Source organism: Sparus aurata, chromosome 22 (genome assembly GCF_900880675.1).
Source record: "Sparus aurata chromosome 22, fSpaAur1.1, whole genome shotgun sequence".
Lineage (NCBI taxonomy): Eukaryota > Metazoa > Chordata > Actinopteri > Spariformes > Sparidae > Sparus > Sparus aurata.
This window is the reverse complement of record NC_044208.1, coordinates 23510135-23528426: the sequence shown is the minus strand read 5'-3', so window position 1 is coordinate 23528426 and position 18292 is coordinate 23510135. Positions and strand designations below refer to the sequence as shown.

Genomic DNA, 18292 nt, shown 5'->3' with positions numbered 1-18292 from the left:
TCCAGTATTTTTCTCCCAAATGTAGTAAAGGAAAGGTAGAAATACAAGTACAAGTAAATCAAAGTTATACAATTCTTGTGCTTGAGTAAATTGATGTACTATACACCAAATTTACTATGCCCACTTACGAGTTATGAAATGTAAAACTAAAACCCTTTAAATAAGATTAAGATATAAGATTATAATCATCAGTTTAGTCTTGAAGCAGACTAGTTAATGTTCTAATAGGTTGAAAAAAGACTCTGAATCCACAAAAGGCTTCCTGCAGCTACAAAAATATGTCAGCTTGATGTTAGATGTGACCTTTGGGAACATGAACATTGCCTTGTGATATTTCTTCTCGGACCTGTTCCAAGAAGCAGGTTAATGAGTTATCTGTAAAACCTGCCTGTGTTTCACAACTCTCCAGGTTCCAGGTTAGACAGAAAACTGTCCCTGCCACACCTTAATCACAAATAATTTCACTGGCATTCCTAAAATGCAATATAAAAAACACGACAGGAATAATTAGAGAACAGCATCACACAGAGTACAGAGTGGTTTCATTAATATCTTCGACAGTGACATCTGGCGGACAACTACTCTCATTGTCTCACTTCGCCTATATTACACCAAAGATTTCGAATAACACAGATTTGTGTCGTTTTGTTAAGTTGTATATTTTTGTGATAACCTTCGATTACATAAAATAATTATCATATGCTTTGATCACCGAAGCATAATATAGTGATAAAATGAAGCGGAACTACGCACCGTGTGTCTCTGTTGTGTCTCCGGGCTGTTTTTGCAGTTGCGCTTATCTCGGCGGTTTCATTCCGGGTGCCTGTTAGCAAGTAGCTTGTTGTTAGCGCTGTCTGCGCCCATTGGAAGCAGTAGTCAACCTCATTGATTCGAGTGATGTTTCGCTAAAAACGGACACTTTTTGATGCAAACATGGCGCTCTCGATGGAAACGCAGCTCCAGAGCATCTTTGAGGATGTTGTGGTAATTTTGCATCTTTATTAACGGGGTTTAAATCTAGTATTAGTTAGCATTTTCCGACAGTGTTAGCGCTTTTCAATACATTTTAACATGAACCCGAAGTGGTGTTACAAATGTGAATTCAAACAACACAGCTAGGCAGCTTTTATTTCTAAATGCAGTTACGTTAAAGCTTACTCTAAAGATTTACGGGTTTAATGACTACGTAGCCCTAATATTTCAAAACAGTTGGAAGGTTTTAGACTCTGTTTTATGTCTGCAACTGAAAGTATTTACTTGCATATTTTTCCTTTACAATGTGAGTCATTATAATGGCGTGTCACATTTGAAATTAGATTTTCACATGAAGTGTTAACACACAATCCACATCTCCTCTGTAACTTAGTATTTTTGTTTCATTTGCAAGTTAAAGGTGAAAAGGCATCAAGAGGGAGCAATAGCACTAGATAAAAGTAGAAATCGCTGTATAACTATGTTTGAATAACATACTTATAGAACTGCATCTGCACTCAAACCCCCTGTCAGCTGGGGGTTTGAGTGCAGACATCCACCCTGCCGAAGTGCCCCTGAGCAAGGCACTTTAATCTGTAGAAACATCAGGTGTTGTTCTGTAGCAGTGAGAATTGTTATTCTTGGGTTTACTAATATTACCTAGAGAAACAGAAAGCTGTTCGAGCAGCCTTCAAAGGAAAGATTAAAAAAATGAATATGAGATGTTCCTGATTATTTGAGTTGTTGATTAAACGTTACTGCCCTCAGGCTCAGAATTATTATTTCACTAAACTTTATTGTGCATTATAATTTTGTAAATCTACACATTTAAATTGAATATCGTTGAATATACCTTGCTCTGAAATGTCATGTCTTCTTTGTAAAATCTTGCCTTATAAAAACAAGAATTCTTTGTTAACAACTAATGTTAACAACACCAGTTTTGCCTTGGTTGAGGTCATGGTCAACATATTGTATGCCCTTTCACATATTCCCTTTCAAAATTTTATTTTGCCTTCTTCTACGCAGAAAACTGAGATGATAGAAGAGGCCTTTGCTGGGTAAGTTGTCTCCAGACATCCACAACACACACCTCCTGTTGTTTTGTTATCATGCAGTTAAAAGGGGTCTGACTCATTGTAGATTTGACAAACACTTTATGTATAATATGTCAACAATAATGTGTCAAAATGTACAGTGTGATGTGTACTGTGTAATCTGAAAGCACTGCAGGCTAAGATGACGTGTGTTGTGTTTATTAGGATGTTTATGGACACTCCAGAGGATGAGAGGACCAAACTGATCAGCTGCCTCGGAGCCTTCAGGCATTACTGGGGGACACTACCACAGGTCTGTAAAGACGCAGAGACAGACACACTCACACATAATTAAACTGATCATAATGAAAATGAAAATAATAATAATGATACATTCATTTATATGGCACCTTTAAAAACAGAGTTACAAATCGCTTTACTGTAAAAAAAATAAATAAATAAATAAATAAAAAAATAACCTACTCTTGGTTAGCTGTCTCAGTTGTGCAAAGCAGTATTGCACCTCTTTAGTCACCTGAGTGTGAAAGTATAATTCTGAATCAATGATTACACCAAGGATGAGTTATTAACTCTGTTTTTTAACTGTCTTTGTATCTTTCTGCAGGACTCTCATGAACAGTGTGTACAGTGGATAGTGCGGTTTATACACAGCCAGCACAGTCCAAAAAGGATCTCCTTCCTCTATGACTGTCTAGCAATGGCGGTTGAGACCAGTCTGTTAACGCCAAGGTATAAACACACACACAGACTTGTACACACCTAGAGAGTTAAGCACACCTTCAGTTATATTCTGGGGCTTGACAGAGTCTATTAATCCCATTCATTGGTTACAATTAATTGAGATACCTGTTCAAGCCTCAGTGTCACTGTCTCTTACCTTTGAAGGTGCAGTTAAAACAGATCTTCTATATGGATTATAATAATTCTTAAATTGAAAGTATTACTTGTCATTTATATGGTACCTTAGTCTTGTTAACATGTCTTTGCAGGTAATCTGTTAAACTCTTTTCTATTATGTCTGGTTCTTGTCATCATGCCTTTATAATGAATCTCTTCATATGTGTCTGAAGGATGGTGTGTGTGGCTCTGATAAGCTCAGATAGTTTGGAGTGGGAGAGGACCCAACTGTGGGCGTTAACATTCAGACTGATTCGCAAGATCATCGGAGGAGTGGACTACAAGGTCTCACACAAACACACAAGCACAGCATTCATCAACAAGCTCAATGATAAGAAGCTTTTGGATGATAATTTCCTCTAGTACCTTTATCTTTTTTTTTTTTTAAGGTGATCAATATATGTTTACTTTTGAGTGCTTCTCAAAGTTCCACTATGTAATCCCAAAAAAGACACTTATTGGCTTTTTAAAATACGTTTTTTAACAGACCCCTGTTGAAATTGAAGTCTTCCATCGTCAGATTTGTTTTCATGTTAAAGTGTGTGTCTGTTTCAGGGTGTTCGAGATCTGTTGAAACCTGTACTGGATAAAATTCAAACCATTCCTAACACTGTCAGCTCAGCTATCGTCCAGCAGCTTCTGGCTGCCAGAGAGGTATTTTTCTGTCCATCTTTCACTACTTTACACATCTGTAAGCAGACCAAGTCTATCACTCTAATGTTTTGCTCTGTATGTATTCCAGGTAGTAGAATATATCCTGGACAGGAATGCCTGCCTCCTGCCTGCCTACTTTGCTGTCACTGAAATCAGAAAACTATATCCAGAAGGACAGTTATCGCACTGGGTAAGTGTGGGGTTCTTGTGTTTAAATGTGTGGTGTGTGCGCAGTCGTGTCATCTGTATCCAATAAATATTTTTGTTTTATCCCCGACCTTATCCATCCTTGCTTTCTCTCCCTCTTTTTCTCTCCGTCATTCGGTGTCTGTCTGTAGCTTCTTGGCAGTTTGATATCAGACTTTGAGGACAGTTTCAGACCCACGGCCAGAATCAACTCCATCTGTGGTAAGAGAAACATTAGCACATTCAAACTGATAAAACATTGATTGAAAAAAATAGTTTTTATACTTGTGTTGTTTTCAAGGGTTCCTGTTATTGGCAAACTGTTTCTCCTCTTCCTTTTTGAAACCAGGAGGGGATGAAGGGAAATCTGGGAACAACATTAGAAAGTTTCCAACTCTAAAGATCAACCCAACCCCAAAATGAAAGTCGTTAATTTGCAGTAATTTGAAGTTATTTCCTGTGTGAATGTGTGCAGGTCGGTGCAGCTTGTTACCAGTAGTGAATAACAGCGGGGCCATCTGTAACTCCTGGAAATTAGACCCCACTACTCTACGCTTCCCTCTGAAGGGCATGCTGCCATTTGACAAGGTACAATATTAAAATAAATGTATTACGCAATCATTTTCACACACACTCGTACAAACACAGAGTATTAAACTGTATATTTTTCACTATGTAGGACCTGTTTGAGCCACAGACGGGCTTGCTGCGCTACGTGTTAGAGCAACCATATTCGAGAGAAATGGTGTGCAACATGTTAGGACTCAACAAACAGGTATGACAATCTCTTCTTCTTCTTTTGCTCCTTTGCTTCTGCACCAGGCCCTCCACCTGCCCCTAACTTCTCCTCTCCCCTTCATGCTTCCTTTTCTTTTTAATTCCTATCTATCCCTTCTTACCCTGCCTGCTCTTGCTCTTCCTTCTTCCCTCGTTCTTGTATCCTCTCTGCCGCTTGTTTTCTTCATCTTTACGTCATCCTTTTCTTCATAGTTCCTTCTTTTTGTTAATTTCTTGTTTTCCCTTCTTCTTCCCCACCTTTTTTTTCTCATTTTCCCCTCCCCTCCTTTGTTGCCCTGGTAACACAGCTATATACAACCATATATAAAGCAACCTATGCTGTGTGCTTGACCCATAATGCACTGGTGTTAGTTTTCCCTGTTGGGTTCATGCAGTTTCAACTCAGCCCAGCTCGCTGAGCACCAGAGACACAGTTTGACCAGCTCTCATGTCACTAACAGAATAATCTACACAGACCAGAGCTCTGATTTTGAACAAATCACCCAGACTCCATCTTGTCTGTTTTGAATCGGCTGAGTTGATGCTAACTGTGCTGAACAGACAGTGAACAACCTAGCTCCTTAGTCACCACTTTCTCTCTCTCTGTCTCTCCTTTTTCCCCCCTCTCTGTTTCCTTCTTTCTTTGTTTCTCTCTCCCTTCTCTCTCTGGTTGTGTGTTGTGTTTGTCCGTCTCTCTGCCATGCGCTCTCTAGACTCTGAACATTGCCCAGGTATGTCGTTGTTCCTCCTCCTGGTCGCCCGACCTCCTAACTAACCAGCCCATTGGACGCTTAGCTTTTTAGGCACTCTGATGTCATAAATATTGAAAACTGGACATGAAAAAAAGAAAAGAAAAGAACACTTAAATGGAGTAAAGAGAAATGCTACAGAGCTTGAAATGGTCACAGCAGGGCTTCATAGAGATGCACTTAGTTGACAGAGACAGATGTGGCCAGATAAATACTGGGTAGGCACACAGACTGACATGCAGATCAACATTCGGTGGGAAGGTGGGCTGTTTGCGGATCATTAAACGTAGATGAATTGTTCAGATAATAGGTTGGAGTGCAAATAAATTGTTTCCTGTTCTTCCAGTTTTGCGTCATACGCTGCCTTATCTCTGTCTTTAATGCAGCAGAATAAATTCACTAGCAATAAAAAGTGTATTGACCAAAGCCACAGATGTCCAATATTTTCTGTTGATATTCAGTATCTTTATATAAGACGATATTCTGGGAAATGCAAGTCATAACTCAGGGGTTTTCCTTTCCATTAGAAGGCTTAGGCGCAGCACCCAGCTAAACCAGATGAATGTGAAATCAATGTGGAGAGCATCAAAAATAACTAAATGACTTATGGTTGCAGTGTTTTATTATCAAGTGTTGATTATTTATTAGTTTCTCTAGCTTTTCCAACTATTTATACACATACATGACATTAATAACGGTCTGAAAATAAGAAGAACTTGTATATTTTTTTTGTTTAAAAATGCAAAATTCAGTGGAAAACACTGATTCCTCCAAAATAGAATTAATGGCCTATAATGACAGTGCCTTTTATAAATGAAAACAAGGCATTAGCTATTACTAACTCATCACCACTAATGCTCATAGAGAGAGAGTTGTTGATGCCTTACTGCATAAAATGTATACTCAGTAATGTTTCTGCATTATTGGAATTGCTTGTTATGTTCATGTTTAACACACCTCATTTGCTATATTGAATATTCGCAGTGCTGTGGCCTAGTTTCCATCATTTAATGAGATTTAAATTTACAACCCTTAATTAAACTGAGCCAACTGATAATGACATAACAGTCTGTCGTCCAGACTGAGCTGGTTACAGATTCTCAACACTGCAGTTTTCATTATAAGAAAGTCCCAGCCATTCAGTACATGCGTCTGTGGTCCCAGCTGACAGGCTCCCATGAAATATTTCTGAATTTAAACCCTGCTGTCGACATTTCAAGTCCTGCTGCACTGCATGTGTGAATGTAGTCTGGTCCTTGCCTGTTGTTAGTGAGGTCCTCTCGTGTCTGATCTTTTACGCTGCTTTCTGTTGCGTTGACCTGGGCAAAACTACTCCATGTTGACTAAATAGTGGTCAGGCTTGTCAGGACACCACAATCAACCAAACTGAACAAGTACACTGTAACAAACAGTATATTAGGAAGTCTGCAGGCCTGTTTTTCATTATAAACAAACTTATTTGCAAAGGTAGGCATTGTAAGCTGGTGGACCTTAACAATTTTCTGATTGTCATGTCTTCTACTTTCAGTCTAAACAAACTTTCTGTGCTACGATGCTGCAGTATGTTAGTGAACCGTATTCCTATGCAACTTGTGCCATCCAGTCAATTAACATCCAAAGTGGTATCAGCTTCTTCAATAAGCGGCTTGTAATTTGCAATGTTCATGCTCTGCTAACTTCACTTTCATCCTTATATAAACCTAATCATTCTCCAGAGTCTCTCCAGGTTAGAGAGATGGAATGATATTTTTGTAATTATAAAATTTTGAACAGCAGCGTGCAGATTTAAATGGCATGAGCACGAGCAGGTCACAGAATTAAGAAGACATGGCAAAGTGTGGATTAGAAAGCCAAATGAGCGTTACGCTTATTTTCTTTGTTTTTCTATATTGAACAGTGTTTTGCCCAGGTCTGCTGAGTGTTTCTGATTGGCTGTCTGACTGGATGAGTGTAGTCTGACCTTTGTGCTGTGGTTTTCATTGGTTGATGATGCGCGTGGTTGTTGACTTCTTTTTTTTTTCTCCAGTTTGCACCTTTAATAGATATTTATCTATGGTGGTTCTGTGCTGCAGTGCACAATAAACATCTTAATTTCCAATTATTTTACATCTGGTTTATTTATGCCAATTACTGAATGAGCAAAGTTATTCAACAGGCCCCAAATTAGATGTTTAGTGTTTGGGTAACTTGTCATCAACATGTCATGTTGTTCCGGGCTACTCATACAACACACTTACTGCACACAATCAAGTAATAATTAAGATTTAATATTGATTCTACAGAAACAACGACTTAGTCCAATATATTCTTTAATTTAATACAGAGCCTGAAATGTCAGTGGCAGATAAGTGACATGTTTACTTGATAACAACTGATGACTCACAGTGATCACAATCAGTTCGGTACTCATTTTGAAATAAATGCGGGCCGAGAGACAATAAATTGCTACCAGATGTACTGCTGTGAAAATTGCATTAAAATACATGAACTCACATTTATATGGAATAGTAGATCTGTCTCTCTGTGGTTTATTCTGGTTGGGATATATAACTAGGTTCGCCAATGGGCTTATTTTTTTTGTACAGTATGAATGATGTGCCTGTGGATCCTTCCTCTTTCTCTCTCTTTTTCTTTGTTTTTCTCTTGCCCTCACTCTTTTCGTGTGCGTGATTGTCTGTGAGAGTGCAAATGTGTGTTTGGTGGCAGAGGAAGAGAGGTGACAGACAGCCTCGCAGTTCCTCTTCTTCTTCTTCTTCCCAGTCACACCACCTCCCCACCTTTCCAGACCCGTTAGCCTGCATGCAGGAACACGTTGCACCGTTTGGTTTGGTGTTAAGTGCTGTGCTGTGCTGTGACATATTGAACTGCTCTGTGCTGTGCTGTGCTGTTCCTTGCTATGCTATGTGAAAAGAAAAACGCACTTTTAAGTCCTTCGTTGTAACCATTGCAGAGATTGACACTCCTGCTCTGTCACTGATGGGTGAAGATAAGTTTCTCACCATGGGTTAACAGGAAATGTCAGTATTAGCAGTTCTCAGTCATTCCAAATTTTTTAAATGAACACCGTCTTGTTTTGTTATGACATTATGTCAGTTAATAGTCAATGATATGGTCTGAAATATTTCTGTGAATGTTTCAGTCCATTGGTTTAATAACGTCTACGCAATCATTCCCAGGATCTTGATAACCTGCCTTCCCTGCAAATTTTCATGCTTTCTCTTGATCCCCTCCCCTTCTTCCCTCTCTGCTCCCGTCTTTCATCAGTATTCCTTTTACACATGGAAGTCTGGCTGGTGACCCAAATGAGCTTCACATATGTTAAATTATAAATGATTTCCTACATGATAGGATAATTTCAGAAAACAGGTAGTGCTTTTACTAGACGTCTGGCTGAGCTTGACTTGACTATATGTTATATGCATCAACATTATTACAGTGTAATTTAAGTTACTGGTTTATTTAGTCAGGACAATGACCACTCATCACCATTTCTATAAGTATGTTGGTATCAGCCAGCCAGCTAACTTTCAACTGTAGTGTTATATTCATCACTTTTTTAGGATGAGCTTATGAATTCAGTGCTAATCCGCTGATGATCTTGAGGCTCAGATGTCATAAAAAGCACATGATCCTTCTTTTGTGAAATACCGTCATGTGAAGTTGCTGCAACCTTTTGCGTCAACTGGAACTTTAGCAGAAGATTAGACAAAAACCTCACTGTGTTCAAATTTCGATGAGGCAAATTATTGGAGTTGCGTGGACTCTAAAGTTTAGCAGTTGTTCTTGCATAGTAACATCACTGTAGAATAACGAGGACATTGGGAGCTGAAGTTAATTCGGACATGGGGCCAGAGGAATGTTTACCCAGCTGACAGAAGCAGGAGGGAGTTGCTGTCCTGCATGCAAGGGGTGAAAAGATTTTGAAGTGTGACAACTGTTGGAGAATCTTTTGACATGAAAATGTGTATGTGAAGTTACTTAACGATGATCTTCTTCTCATTTCTCCCTTCCTTTCCCGCTGTCTCTCCTCATTTCCTCTACCCCTTCTCTTTCTGTCTGTCTGTCCGTGGACGTCTTTCCCTCCCTTTCTCCGTTTAACTTCTCTCTCCTGCCCTCTTTTTTTTGTCTTTAACACTCCCCTCCTCCCCTGCCAGCAAAAGCAGCGTTGCCCGGTGTTAGAGGAGCAGCTGGTGGACCTCGTGGTGTACGCCATGGAGCGCTCCGAGACCGAGGAACACTTTGACGCCGATATCGGGGGCACAAGCCAGTTGCTGTGGCAGCACCTCTCCTCCCAGCTCATCTTCTTTGTGTTGTTTCAGTTTGCAAGCTTCCCTCACATGGTGCTGTCGTTGCATCAGAAGGTAAGAGGAAGGAGATGTAGAGGAGGGAAGAGTTAAATATCAAATAAAAGGTAATTTAGGTCCGATTTGATTTGGTTTGTTCACACTCCACCAACCTTTATCAATGGAAACAGGTATTCAGTATCTGACATTAAGAAAATAGGAACAAAAAAAACTGTTACAGATGTCAGAACTGTCTGGAGATTTTGACCTTAATTAAAGGAGGTAGCTTATCAATCCCACGACACCAAGGCGGAGAAACGATTTCTCAAGTAAAGATTTACGTTTTCTACCCTGGCTCCAGAGTTATTACTGAATTATTTCACCCTTCTTAAGATAAGTATAGAATTGATTTAATTACAGTCACACATACTCAGAAGTCATAAAATCCATGTGATGCATCTGCCTCTCCCAACATGTGTAAATACAATGAATATCACATCCACAAACGGTAACTGCTAATCGGAAATACATTTTCACTGCAAAACCACGCAGCAGCAAAAACAACAAATAAAGCTTAATTAACAAGGCAAATACAAAAGTAAATATTTTGTGAGTGTTTGAATTATAAAAGAAGTGTCAGCTGATGTGTCCCTTGTTGTTGACGTCTTTCTCTTTCTCTCTAGCTTGCAGGTAGAGGTCTCATTAAAGGTAGAGACCACCTGATGTGGGTCCTGCTGCAGTTTATATCGGGAAGCATTCAGAAGAACGCCTTAGCCGACTTCCTGCCTGTCATGAAGCTCTTTGACCTGCTTTACCCAGAAAAAGAGGTGCACATCTGCCAAGAAATTATTTTGGTTTTACTACGATCATTATTACCGGTGCCCCGTTTTATTCTGTTATTTCTTGCCTTTTGTACTGTGTATCTTTTTGTTGGCAGCAGCTCCATCACATTTATTTTTGATTTCTCTCTCGCTCCAGTGTATTCCAGTTCCAGACATTAACAAGCCCCAGTCGACTCATTCCTTCGCCATGACCTGCATCTGGATCCACCTGAACCGCAAAGCTCAGAACGACAACTCCAAACTCCAGATACCAATACCACATTCTCTGAAACTACACCATGAGTATGCATCTTTAAACAACCGGACCAATATGGGCTATAGATCAATAAATACCTTAAAACTGCGCACCTCCACATGCAAGTGCTTCCCAACAACTGTACATTCATACAACGCCTTTCTGCTAATCTCCCTACCATGTCTTAGGTTTCTCCAGCAGTCGCTGCGTAACAAGACTCTGGGGATGTCCGATTACAAGATCGCCCTGCTGTGCAACGCCTACAGCACCAACTCAGAGTGCTTCACTCTGCCAATGGGCGTCCTGGTGGAGACCATCTATGGGAACGGATCAATGAGGATCAACCTGCCCGGCACCAACTGTATGGCATCAGGATCTGTCACCCCGCTGCCTATGAACCTGCTGGATTCACTCACAGTGCACGCAAAGATGAGGTAGATGTGCAGATGAATAAATTGAGTTTAAATATGTATACGTTGATGATTTTAAGAATGATAGACAATGACTTTAAACTTCTCTGTGTCCCACTCTGTTTGTCTGTCTGCCTCCAGTCTGATCCACAGTATTGCCACGCGGGTAATAAAGCTGGCCCAGGCCAAATCCAGCATTGCCCTGGCCCCTGCACTGGTAGAAACATACAGCAGACTGTTGGTCTACATGGAGATTGAGTCACTGGGCATCAAAGGATTCATCAGTGAGTCACTGAAACATGTTCATTTACTCAGAATGCAAAGAAAAAAAGGTTTAATTAACCACTTTGTCTTAATTATACAGTTAACAGGTCATAGTTTGAACCAGTGTAAAACAGGCTAGACTAACCTTTAGAAAAACAATCAAAAAATCTGTGAAGTTTTTATTAGAAGCCCAACTAATGATAATATTTTACCATTTAATATTTTTTCCTCAGTGTACCATGATTGACATGCATTACTATGCACATTTATAAGTATTTATTCACTTTTAAGTTCTTGCTTCAGCTACATTTGAGGTGGCAGCAGGATAATCTCAGTTATGCTTTTAAGTCTCTAAAACGCGCCTTTCTGAACATGAGCATGATCAAGAAAGAAATCTGGCACGTCTGTCAGCATCTCTTAGTCCAATTTATATTCAGTCATCACTGCTCCTCCTCTGTGTTGCATTTTGAGCAGATTGACTCAGAACATTTGAGTTATTCATGAATTCATCTCCCTTCAGGGCAGTGAACACATATTGAATAGTGTGACTCTGTCTGTCTGTTCAGGCCAGCTGCTGCCCAATGTGTTTAAGTGTCACGCGTGGGGAATCCTTCACACATTACTGGAGATGTTCAGCTACAGGATGCACCACATCCAGCCACACTACAGAGTCCAGCTGCTAAGTCATCTGCACAGTCTGGCGGCTGTACCTCAGACCAACCAGAATCAGCTGCATCTGTGGTAATGTGGAAGAACACTGTCACCTAAATCCAACATCATCCTCACATTGTACACACACTGTTTATATTGTGTCCACCTCCACTGATGGTGATAAAAAAAGAACTCAAAGGGAAAATCTTCATAATGACAATCTTGCTGTCTATGTCTCCTCCTCCAGTGTTGAGAGCACAGCTCTGCGGTTGATCACAGCCTTAGGGAGCTCTGAAGTGCAGCCACAGTTCACGCGCTTCCTCAACGACCCAAAGACGGTTCTGTCAGCTGAATCTGAGGAGCTGAACCGAGCCTTGATCCTCACCCTGGCCAGAGCCACACACGTCACTGGTAGCACTCTCAAATCTTTTCTTTTATTCGTAGTTGCTCTCTGTCTTTGTCTTTTACTTTTAGCTTTCCCTCGTATCTTGTTTTTTCTCTTCATTATGTGTTCTTCTGTGTAGATTTTTTCACGGGGTCCGACTCCATCCATGGGACTTGGTGTAAAGACATCCTCCAAACCATCATGAACTTCACGCCTCATAACTGGGCATCACACACACTCTCCTGCTTCCCTGCTCCACTACAGGTGCGCTGTGGCCACTGAGGCATGAATAAGACTGACGGATTCAAATCAGATGCATTCATCCAGTCTTAACAACCATCACCTCCCTCTTGTCCTCAGGCGTTCTTCAAACAGAACAACGTTCCTCAAGAGTCTCGATTCAACCTGAAGAAGAACGTGGAAGAGGAGTACAGAAAGTGGAAGTCCATGGCCAATGAGAATGACATCATTACCCACTTTTCCATGCAGGGATCACCCCCACTGTTCCTCTGTCTGCTGTGGAAGATGCTGCTGGAGACGGACCACATAAACCAGATAGGCTTCAGGTTTGACGTCATTATTTTATGTCCTACAGATATACCTTTGCAACCAGCAATTGTTTTTATTGTTGATTACTCTGTCGATCACTTTCTCGATTAATTTTATTAGTTGTTTGGTCTATAAAATGTTGAGCAGTATTTCCTACAGCCTAACATGATGTCCTCCAATGTCTCGTTACATCCACAACACAAAGATATTCAGTTTACTGTTATAGTGGAGTAAAGAAACTAGAAAATATTCATTTAAGAATCTGCTGTCAGAGTATTTTGACTTTATTTTCTGATAAAGGAAAAAATTAAAAGAAGATAAATTGGTTATCAATATAGTTGATTGATTTACTAGTTGTCAACTAATCAGTTAATTGCTGCAGCTCTAGTCACAGATATTGTGCAAACAGTGTCTTTAGAACATGTTCCTTTTCATGTTTTATCTTTGAACACCACTGGAAGTAATTAGGTTTCATGCTCATCACCAGAAACAAGATTGTCAAACGTCCACTTAAAAACAAATCTGTATGAATTGACTTACAAATTAATTTTTCTTACAGTACCAGTAACAGTCAGTGACACTCCTGGGTGTGTATTTATGAAGCATGTGTTAATAATGTGTCTCATCACTGATGTTCTGGCATTTTAACTTTTCCACTAATTAGCCCGAGGTGGGGCATTCCCGAGTCTCTAAATAACATTTGTAGTTAATTAATCCAGCGGGAGAAAACAGTGTTTCTGATGTTTCTGTCCCTCAGGGTCTTGGAGCGTATCGGGGCTCGTGCACTGGTGGCTCACGTGCGAACATTTGCAGATTTCCTTGTTTACGAGTTCTCGACATCTGCCGGCGGGCAGCAGCTAAACAAGTGCATTGAAATTCTCAACGACATGGTCTGGAAATACAACATCGTCACCCTGGACAGACTCATCCTGTGTCTGGTGAGGAGATACTTGCATACAGAGAAACATGTCTGCTGTTTGACACGGTCTAGTTGTCTCATTTCTCTTTTCCTCTCATCTTCATCCAGGCGATGCGCAGCCACGAGGGCAACGAGGCTCAAGTCTGTTACTTCATAATCCAGCTGCTGCTGCTGAAGCCCAACGACTTCAGGAACCGAGTTAATGATTTTGTCAAGGAGAACGCTCCTGAGCACTGGCTGCAGAGCGACTGGCACACCAAACACATGAGCTACCACAAGGTACACATGTAACAGAACCTTCCCTAATCATCCATCTCATTTTTAAAACACCTCAATCTGATCCGGGTCAGAACATTCAGTATTCTGCTGATTTTCTTTTTAACAGAAATACCCAGAGAAGCTGTACTTTGAGGGCCTTGCAGACCAAGTCAACCCCCCCATGCAGCTCCAGCCTCAGTACCTGCCCATCTACTTCGGCAACGTGTGCCTGCGCTTCCTGCCCGTCTTTGATATCGTCATCCACCGCTTCCTGGAGCTCCTCCCTGTCTCCAAGTCTCTGGAAACGCTCCTCGATCATCTTGGAGGCTTGTACAAGTTCCATGGTGAGTCTTAAAAAAAGGACTGCGTGAATGAAATGTCAAGACTATTGTTTGTGCGCACTGATGTAAAAATGATGTATGTGTTTGTGTGCAGACCGCCCAGTCACCTACCTCTACAACACACTTCACTACTACGAGCGACATCTGAGAGACAGAACCAATCTGAAGAGGAAGCTTGTGCACGCCATCATGTCGTCACTGAAGGTAGGCAGAGGAAGAAGAAAGAAACACACAGACATTATGTCACAACTTAAATTTATGCAGATATTAGATTAAATACTACATTTTACAAGCCTTGTTTACCAGCAAGGGTAGCAACGTTAAATTGAATTACAACTTTTTCATTATTTTGTATTATTTTATTTGTTTTATTTACATTCTTTTTCTTTTTAAGGACAACCGTACCCCAGGCTGGTGCCTGAGTGAAACCTACCTGAAGTTTGGCATGAACCCAAGAGAGGACAATGTATGGATCCCTGATGACACCTACTACTGCAAGCTGATTGGACGCCTGGTGGACAATATCCTTCATTAATCTCCCTCTGTTGGCGGATTTAATCCTTTACTGTTCTCTCTAACTGACCCTAATACTGGCTAATAAAAAGTCACAGGCCTCTGGGGCACCTGAATAATATATTTACCTTGCTGCCAATACTTGTAGTTTCCCCAAGTGCCTCTTTGCTTTAAAGGGACGTAGAAATAGCTTTTACATCTGTAGTTAATTCAATTTAAGGTTATTTTATTGCAGGCAATGTAGCTGTTGCATAGGGAAGAGTTACTGAAAACCAGATGGAAGTGTTTTATTCATTCATGCCCCTCCTCCAGTGACCTGTAGACCTCCTTAACTCTCTCTCTCTCACCCATGGCTGGCAAGTCACCCGGCCCCTTCCCCAACTGTGACTGGAGGTTCAATGAGTTCCCCAACCCTGCAGCCCACGCCCTGCACGTCACCTGTGTGGAGCTGATGGCTTTGGCCGTGCCGGGAAAAGATGTCGGGAATGCTTTGCTCAACGTTGTGTTGAAGAGGTGCGACAGACAAATGCTTAACCATCTTTAGACTGTTAACGGCTCTGATTGAGAAAAGATTGCTTTGAGCGTTGTGTGATTTTTGTCGTACTTTTTGCATGTGTGTTCTGGCGTTATAAGAGTTTATATTATTGATGAGTCACACAATGTTTTCTTTCACCTTTCAGCCAACCTCTGGTCCCCAGGGAGAGCATCATAGCTTGGATGAATGCCATTGGGCTTGTGATTACTGCACTTCCTGTAAGAGAAACAGTCCTTAGGAGATCATCACATTCTTTTACTGTTTTGATGAATAAGCATTGATTTTGTTCACTATGACCCACTTCCAGGAGCCCTACTGGATCGTTCTCCACGACCGCATTGTGTCTGTGATCAGCTCTCCGGCGCTGACGTCTGAGACAGAGTGGGCAGGTTGTCCCTTCGCCTTGCTGGACTTCACAGCCTGCCACCAGAGCTACAGTGAAATGAACTGCAGCTATGTGCTCGCATTAGCGCACGCTGTCTGGCACCACTCCTCCATCGGACAGCTGTCTCTTATCCCCAAGTAAGGAAGTTTCTTTTTATGCTCCTTTTTCACTCTTCATGTGCTCTTTGTGGCTCTGGTGTCATCATAAATGTGTGGCTGTGTGTGTGTGTGTGTGTGTGTAGATTCCTGTCAGAGACGCTGAAGCCCGTCGTCCAGACAGAGTTCCAGTTACTCTACGTGTATCACCTGGTGGGGCCGTTCCTGCAGCGCTTCCAGCAGGAGAGGACCCGATGCATGTTGGAGGTACGCAGAGAAGTTTGACCATAGATTATTAGATGGCAAAAGTAATGATTATTTATCTATCGATCTACTGATTATTATCCAAACGTCCACAGTTACGTCTTCAAATTGGTTATTTTGTCCTTACACTCACTTAAACACTCCTCAGTTACTGTCAGGAATGACAAAGAAAAGTGGCAAATCTTTACATTAAAGAAGCTGTAACCAGCAAATGTTTGAGACTTTTGCCTGAAAATTGAAAAAAACAAATTATAGATTATCAAAATAGATTATTTTATTTGACAAAACAAATTGTCAACCAATTTTTGCAGCTGTAAAAGTCTTGGATCTGCGTTAGGTATTATCAAATATTGCAATATTAGGGTTGGATACTAGTGTGATATTGCCTTGGCTTAAGTTCTAATAACAAGTGCAGCTAAAGATCTTAAGATTTATTTTTTTGTGTTAAGTTTTTACTTTGTGTATTTCAGATCGGTGTGGCCTTCTACGAGATGCTCCAGGCGGTGGACCAGCACTCCCAACATCTCAGCTACATGGATCCAATCTGTGACTTCCTCTATCACATCAAATACATGTACACTGGAGACAGCGTGAAGGAGCAGGTGAGGCTGTCTTCTATTAAACTACAGTAGACGGCAACAAGCTCGTACAGCAAAATAACAAACTGACATGAAACTAAAAATGGAGACGAATGGAGACCTACGCCACAAAGACTTCAGAGTCGGATGACATTTATGAACCGGCAGCCTTTTCGGGAGACAGTTTTCTGTTCCCAGTTTCCATTTATAGTTTGAATCTGTCACCTCCTGTGCAGTAAGACAACTCCCCACCAGGTCCAGACCTGACACCAGAGTTAATTAGAGATGATGAAGCTGTGGCTCTACTTTGTGCTTGAGGCTCAGACAAGTGTACTTAAAAATGACTTTTCAAGTAATTAATTTAACAGACAAAGCAGTTTTTGAACACTGACAGTAGACTTTACCTGAGCTATATGTTTTACAATTCGGGAGCTGTGATTAAATTAAGTGATGTTACAGAATGTGATTTGTGTTGACTTGGTTACAAACACCAGAACAGAATCATGTTGTTCTTCCCTGAACTGATGTAGTTTCTCTCTCTCCCTCACTTCTACCCGTTGTCATCATCTTGTCTCTGTTTCTTTTTCTCCCCAGGTGGAGAAAATCATCATGACTTTACGTCCGGCCATGAAGCTGCGCCTGCGCTTCATCACACACAGCAGCATCGTAGAGACTTCATCGCTGGCTGCCACCGCCACCTCCGCCTCCTCCTCCACCTCCTCCTCCTCCACCCCTCAGCCGTCCACCTCCTCGCTCTCATCATCCTCCGCCGCCGCCTCGCCCTCCTCCACACAGCACACACACACACCTATGTAGGCGACTTATCTCACCACAGTCGTGACAACTTGACTTTTACATGTGACCACATCACAGACTGTTATATTTTGTGTTTTTGAAACATTTATGCCATGACGTTGTTCTGCTTGACTTGGATTAATTATGCCTATTATACTTTCATAAACAATAACCATGGAGATGATACTTTGAGAGATGAGACTGAATCTTGTTCATGAGTGTGTAAAAATTTGTTTTGCTCTCCAGGAAACTCTCAAAATGAATCATGAACAGAATTCAGAGGTACTGATACATTCAGAAGTCTTTGAAGTGGAGAATCTCTCGCTCTGCCGCGTTCAAGGTCACAAATACACAGAATTTCTCATTGCTATCATGCCATCTGTTTTATTTTTCTGTTTGTAGTCAATTTTTATATTGTACATTATGACTCTTCATTAAAAAAAGATTTTGGTAATCTGGGTTCAGCTCTTTATTGATGGTTCTTCAGCCTCCGTCATTCCCGGTTAGCGTTTTTCAAAACACCTGTCATCCCTGAACTAATCCACCCAAAATCTGTTAACCATTTTTATAACAGGTGTCTCTCCTTGGCTGGTTTTCCGTGTTGCTCTGGAGTCGTGATATCCTGTGGTGTGAGCGCGACAGCGTCTCTGTCAGGCCAGCTTATACTCATCTCACACGCTGAAGAAACACCTTTTTC

At 41.0% G+C, this 18292-nt stretch overlaps 1 protein-coding gene across 2 annotated transcripts; it reads left to right on the top strand.

The window, feature by feature from the left end:
• The first annotated feature begins 798 nt into the window (after positions 1-798).
• Positions 799-18049, top strand: med23 (mediator complex subunit 23). 2 transcript variants are annotated; one of them, XM_030405928.1, is made up of 31 exons: positions 799-984; positions 2002-2033; positions 2235-2322; positions 2635-2759; positions 3101-3212; positions 3483-3581; positions 3670-3771; positions 3920-3989; positions 4243-4355; positions 4447-4542; positions 5258-5275; positions 9448-9654; positions 10260-10403; positions 10555-10700; positions 10842-11087; positions 11205-11347; positions 11894-12068; positions 12226-12389; positions 12503-12627; positions 12724-12929; positions 13670-13850; positions 13940-14110; positions 14217-14433; positions 14525-14634; positions 14825-14951; positions 15291-15456; positions 15624-15696; positions 15786-16000; positions 16105-16225; positions 16693-16824; positions 17395-18049. In XM_030405928.1, exons 1-31 carry the CDS (start codon positions 934-936, stop codon positions 17614-17616), a joined length of 4197 nt encoding a protein of 1398 aa, XP_030261788.1. In that variant the 5' UTR covers positions 799-933; the 3' UTR covers positions 17617-18049. The 2 variants fall into 2 exon arrangements, with proteins under 2 accessions (XP_030261788.1, XP_030261789.1); XM_030405929.1 differs by lacking the exon at positions 5258-5275.
• The last annotated feature ends 243 nt before the right edge of the window (positions 18050-18292 follow it).

Coding starts and splice junctions, on each gene's coding strand:
- med23 (XM_030405928.1), top strand. CDS start 934: ATGGCGCTCTCGATGGAAACGCAGCTCCAGAGCATCTTTGAGGATGTT. Junction 11,088..11,204: donor ACAGTGCACGCAAAGATGAG/GTAGATGTGCAG, acceptor GTCTGCCTCCAG/TCTGATCCACAGTATTGCCA. Junction 11,348..11,893: donor GGGCATCAAAGGATTCATCA/GTGAGTCACTGA, acceptor CTGTCTGTTCAG/GCCAGCTGCTGCCCAATGTG.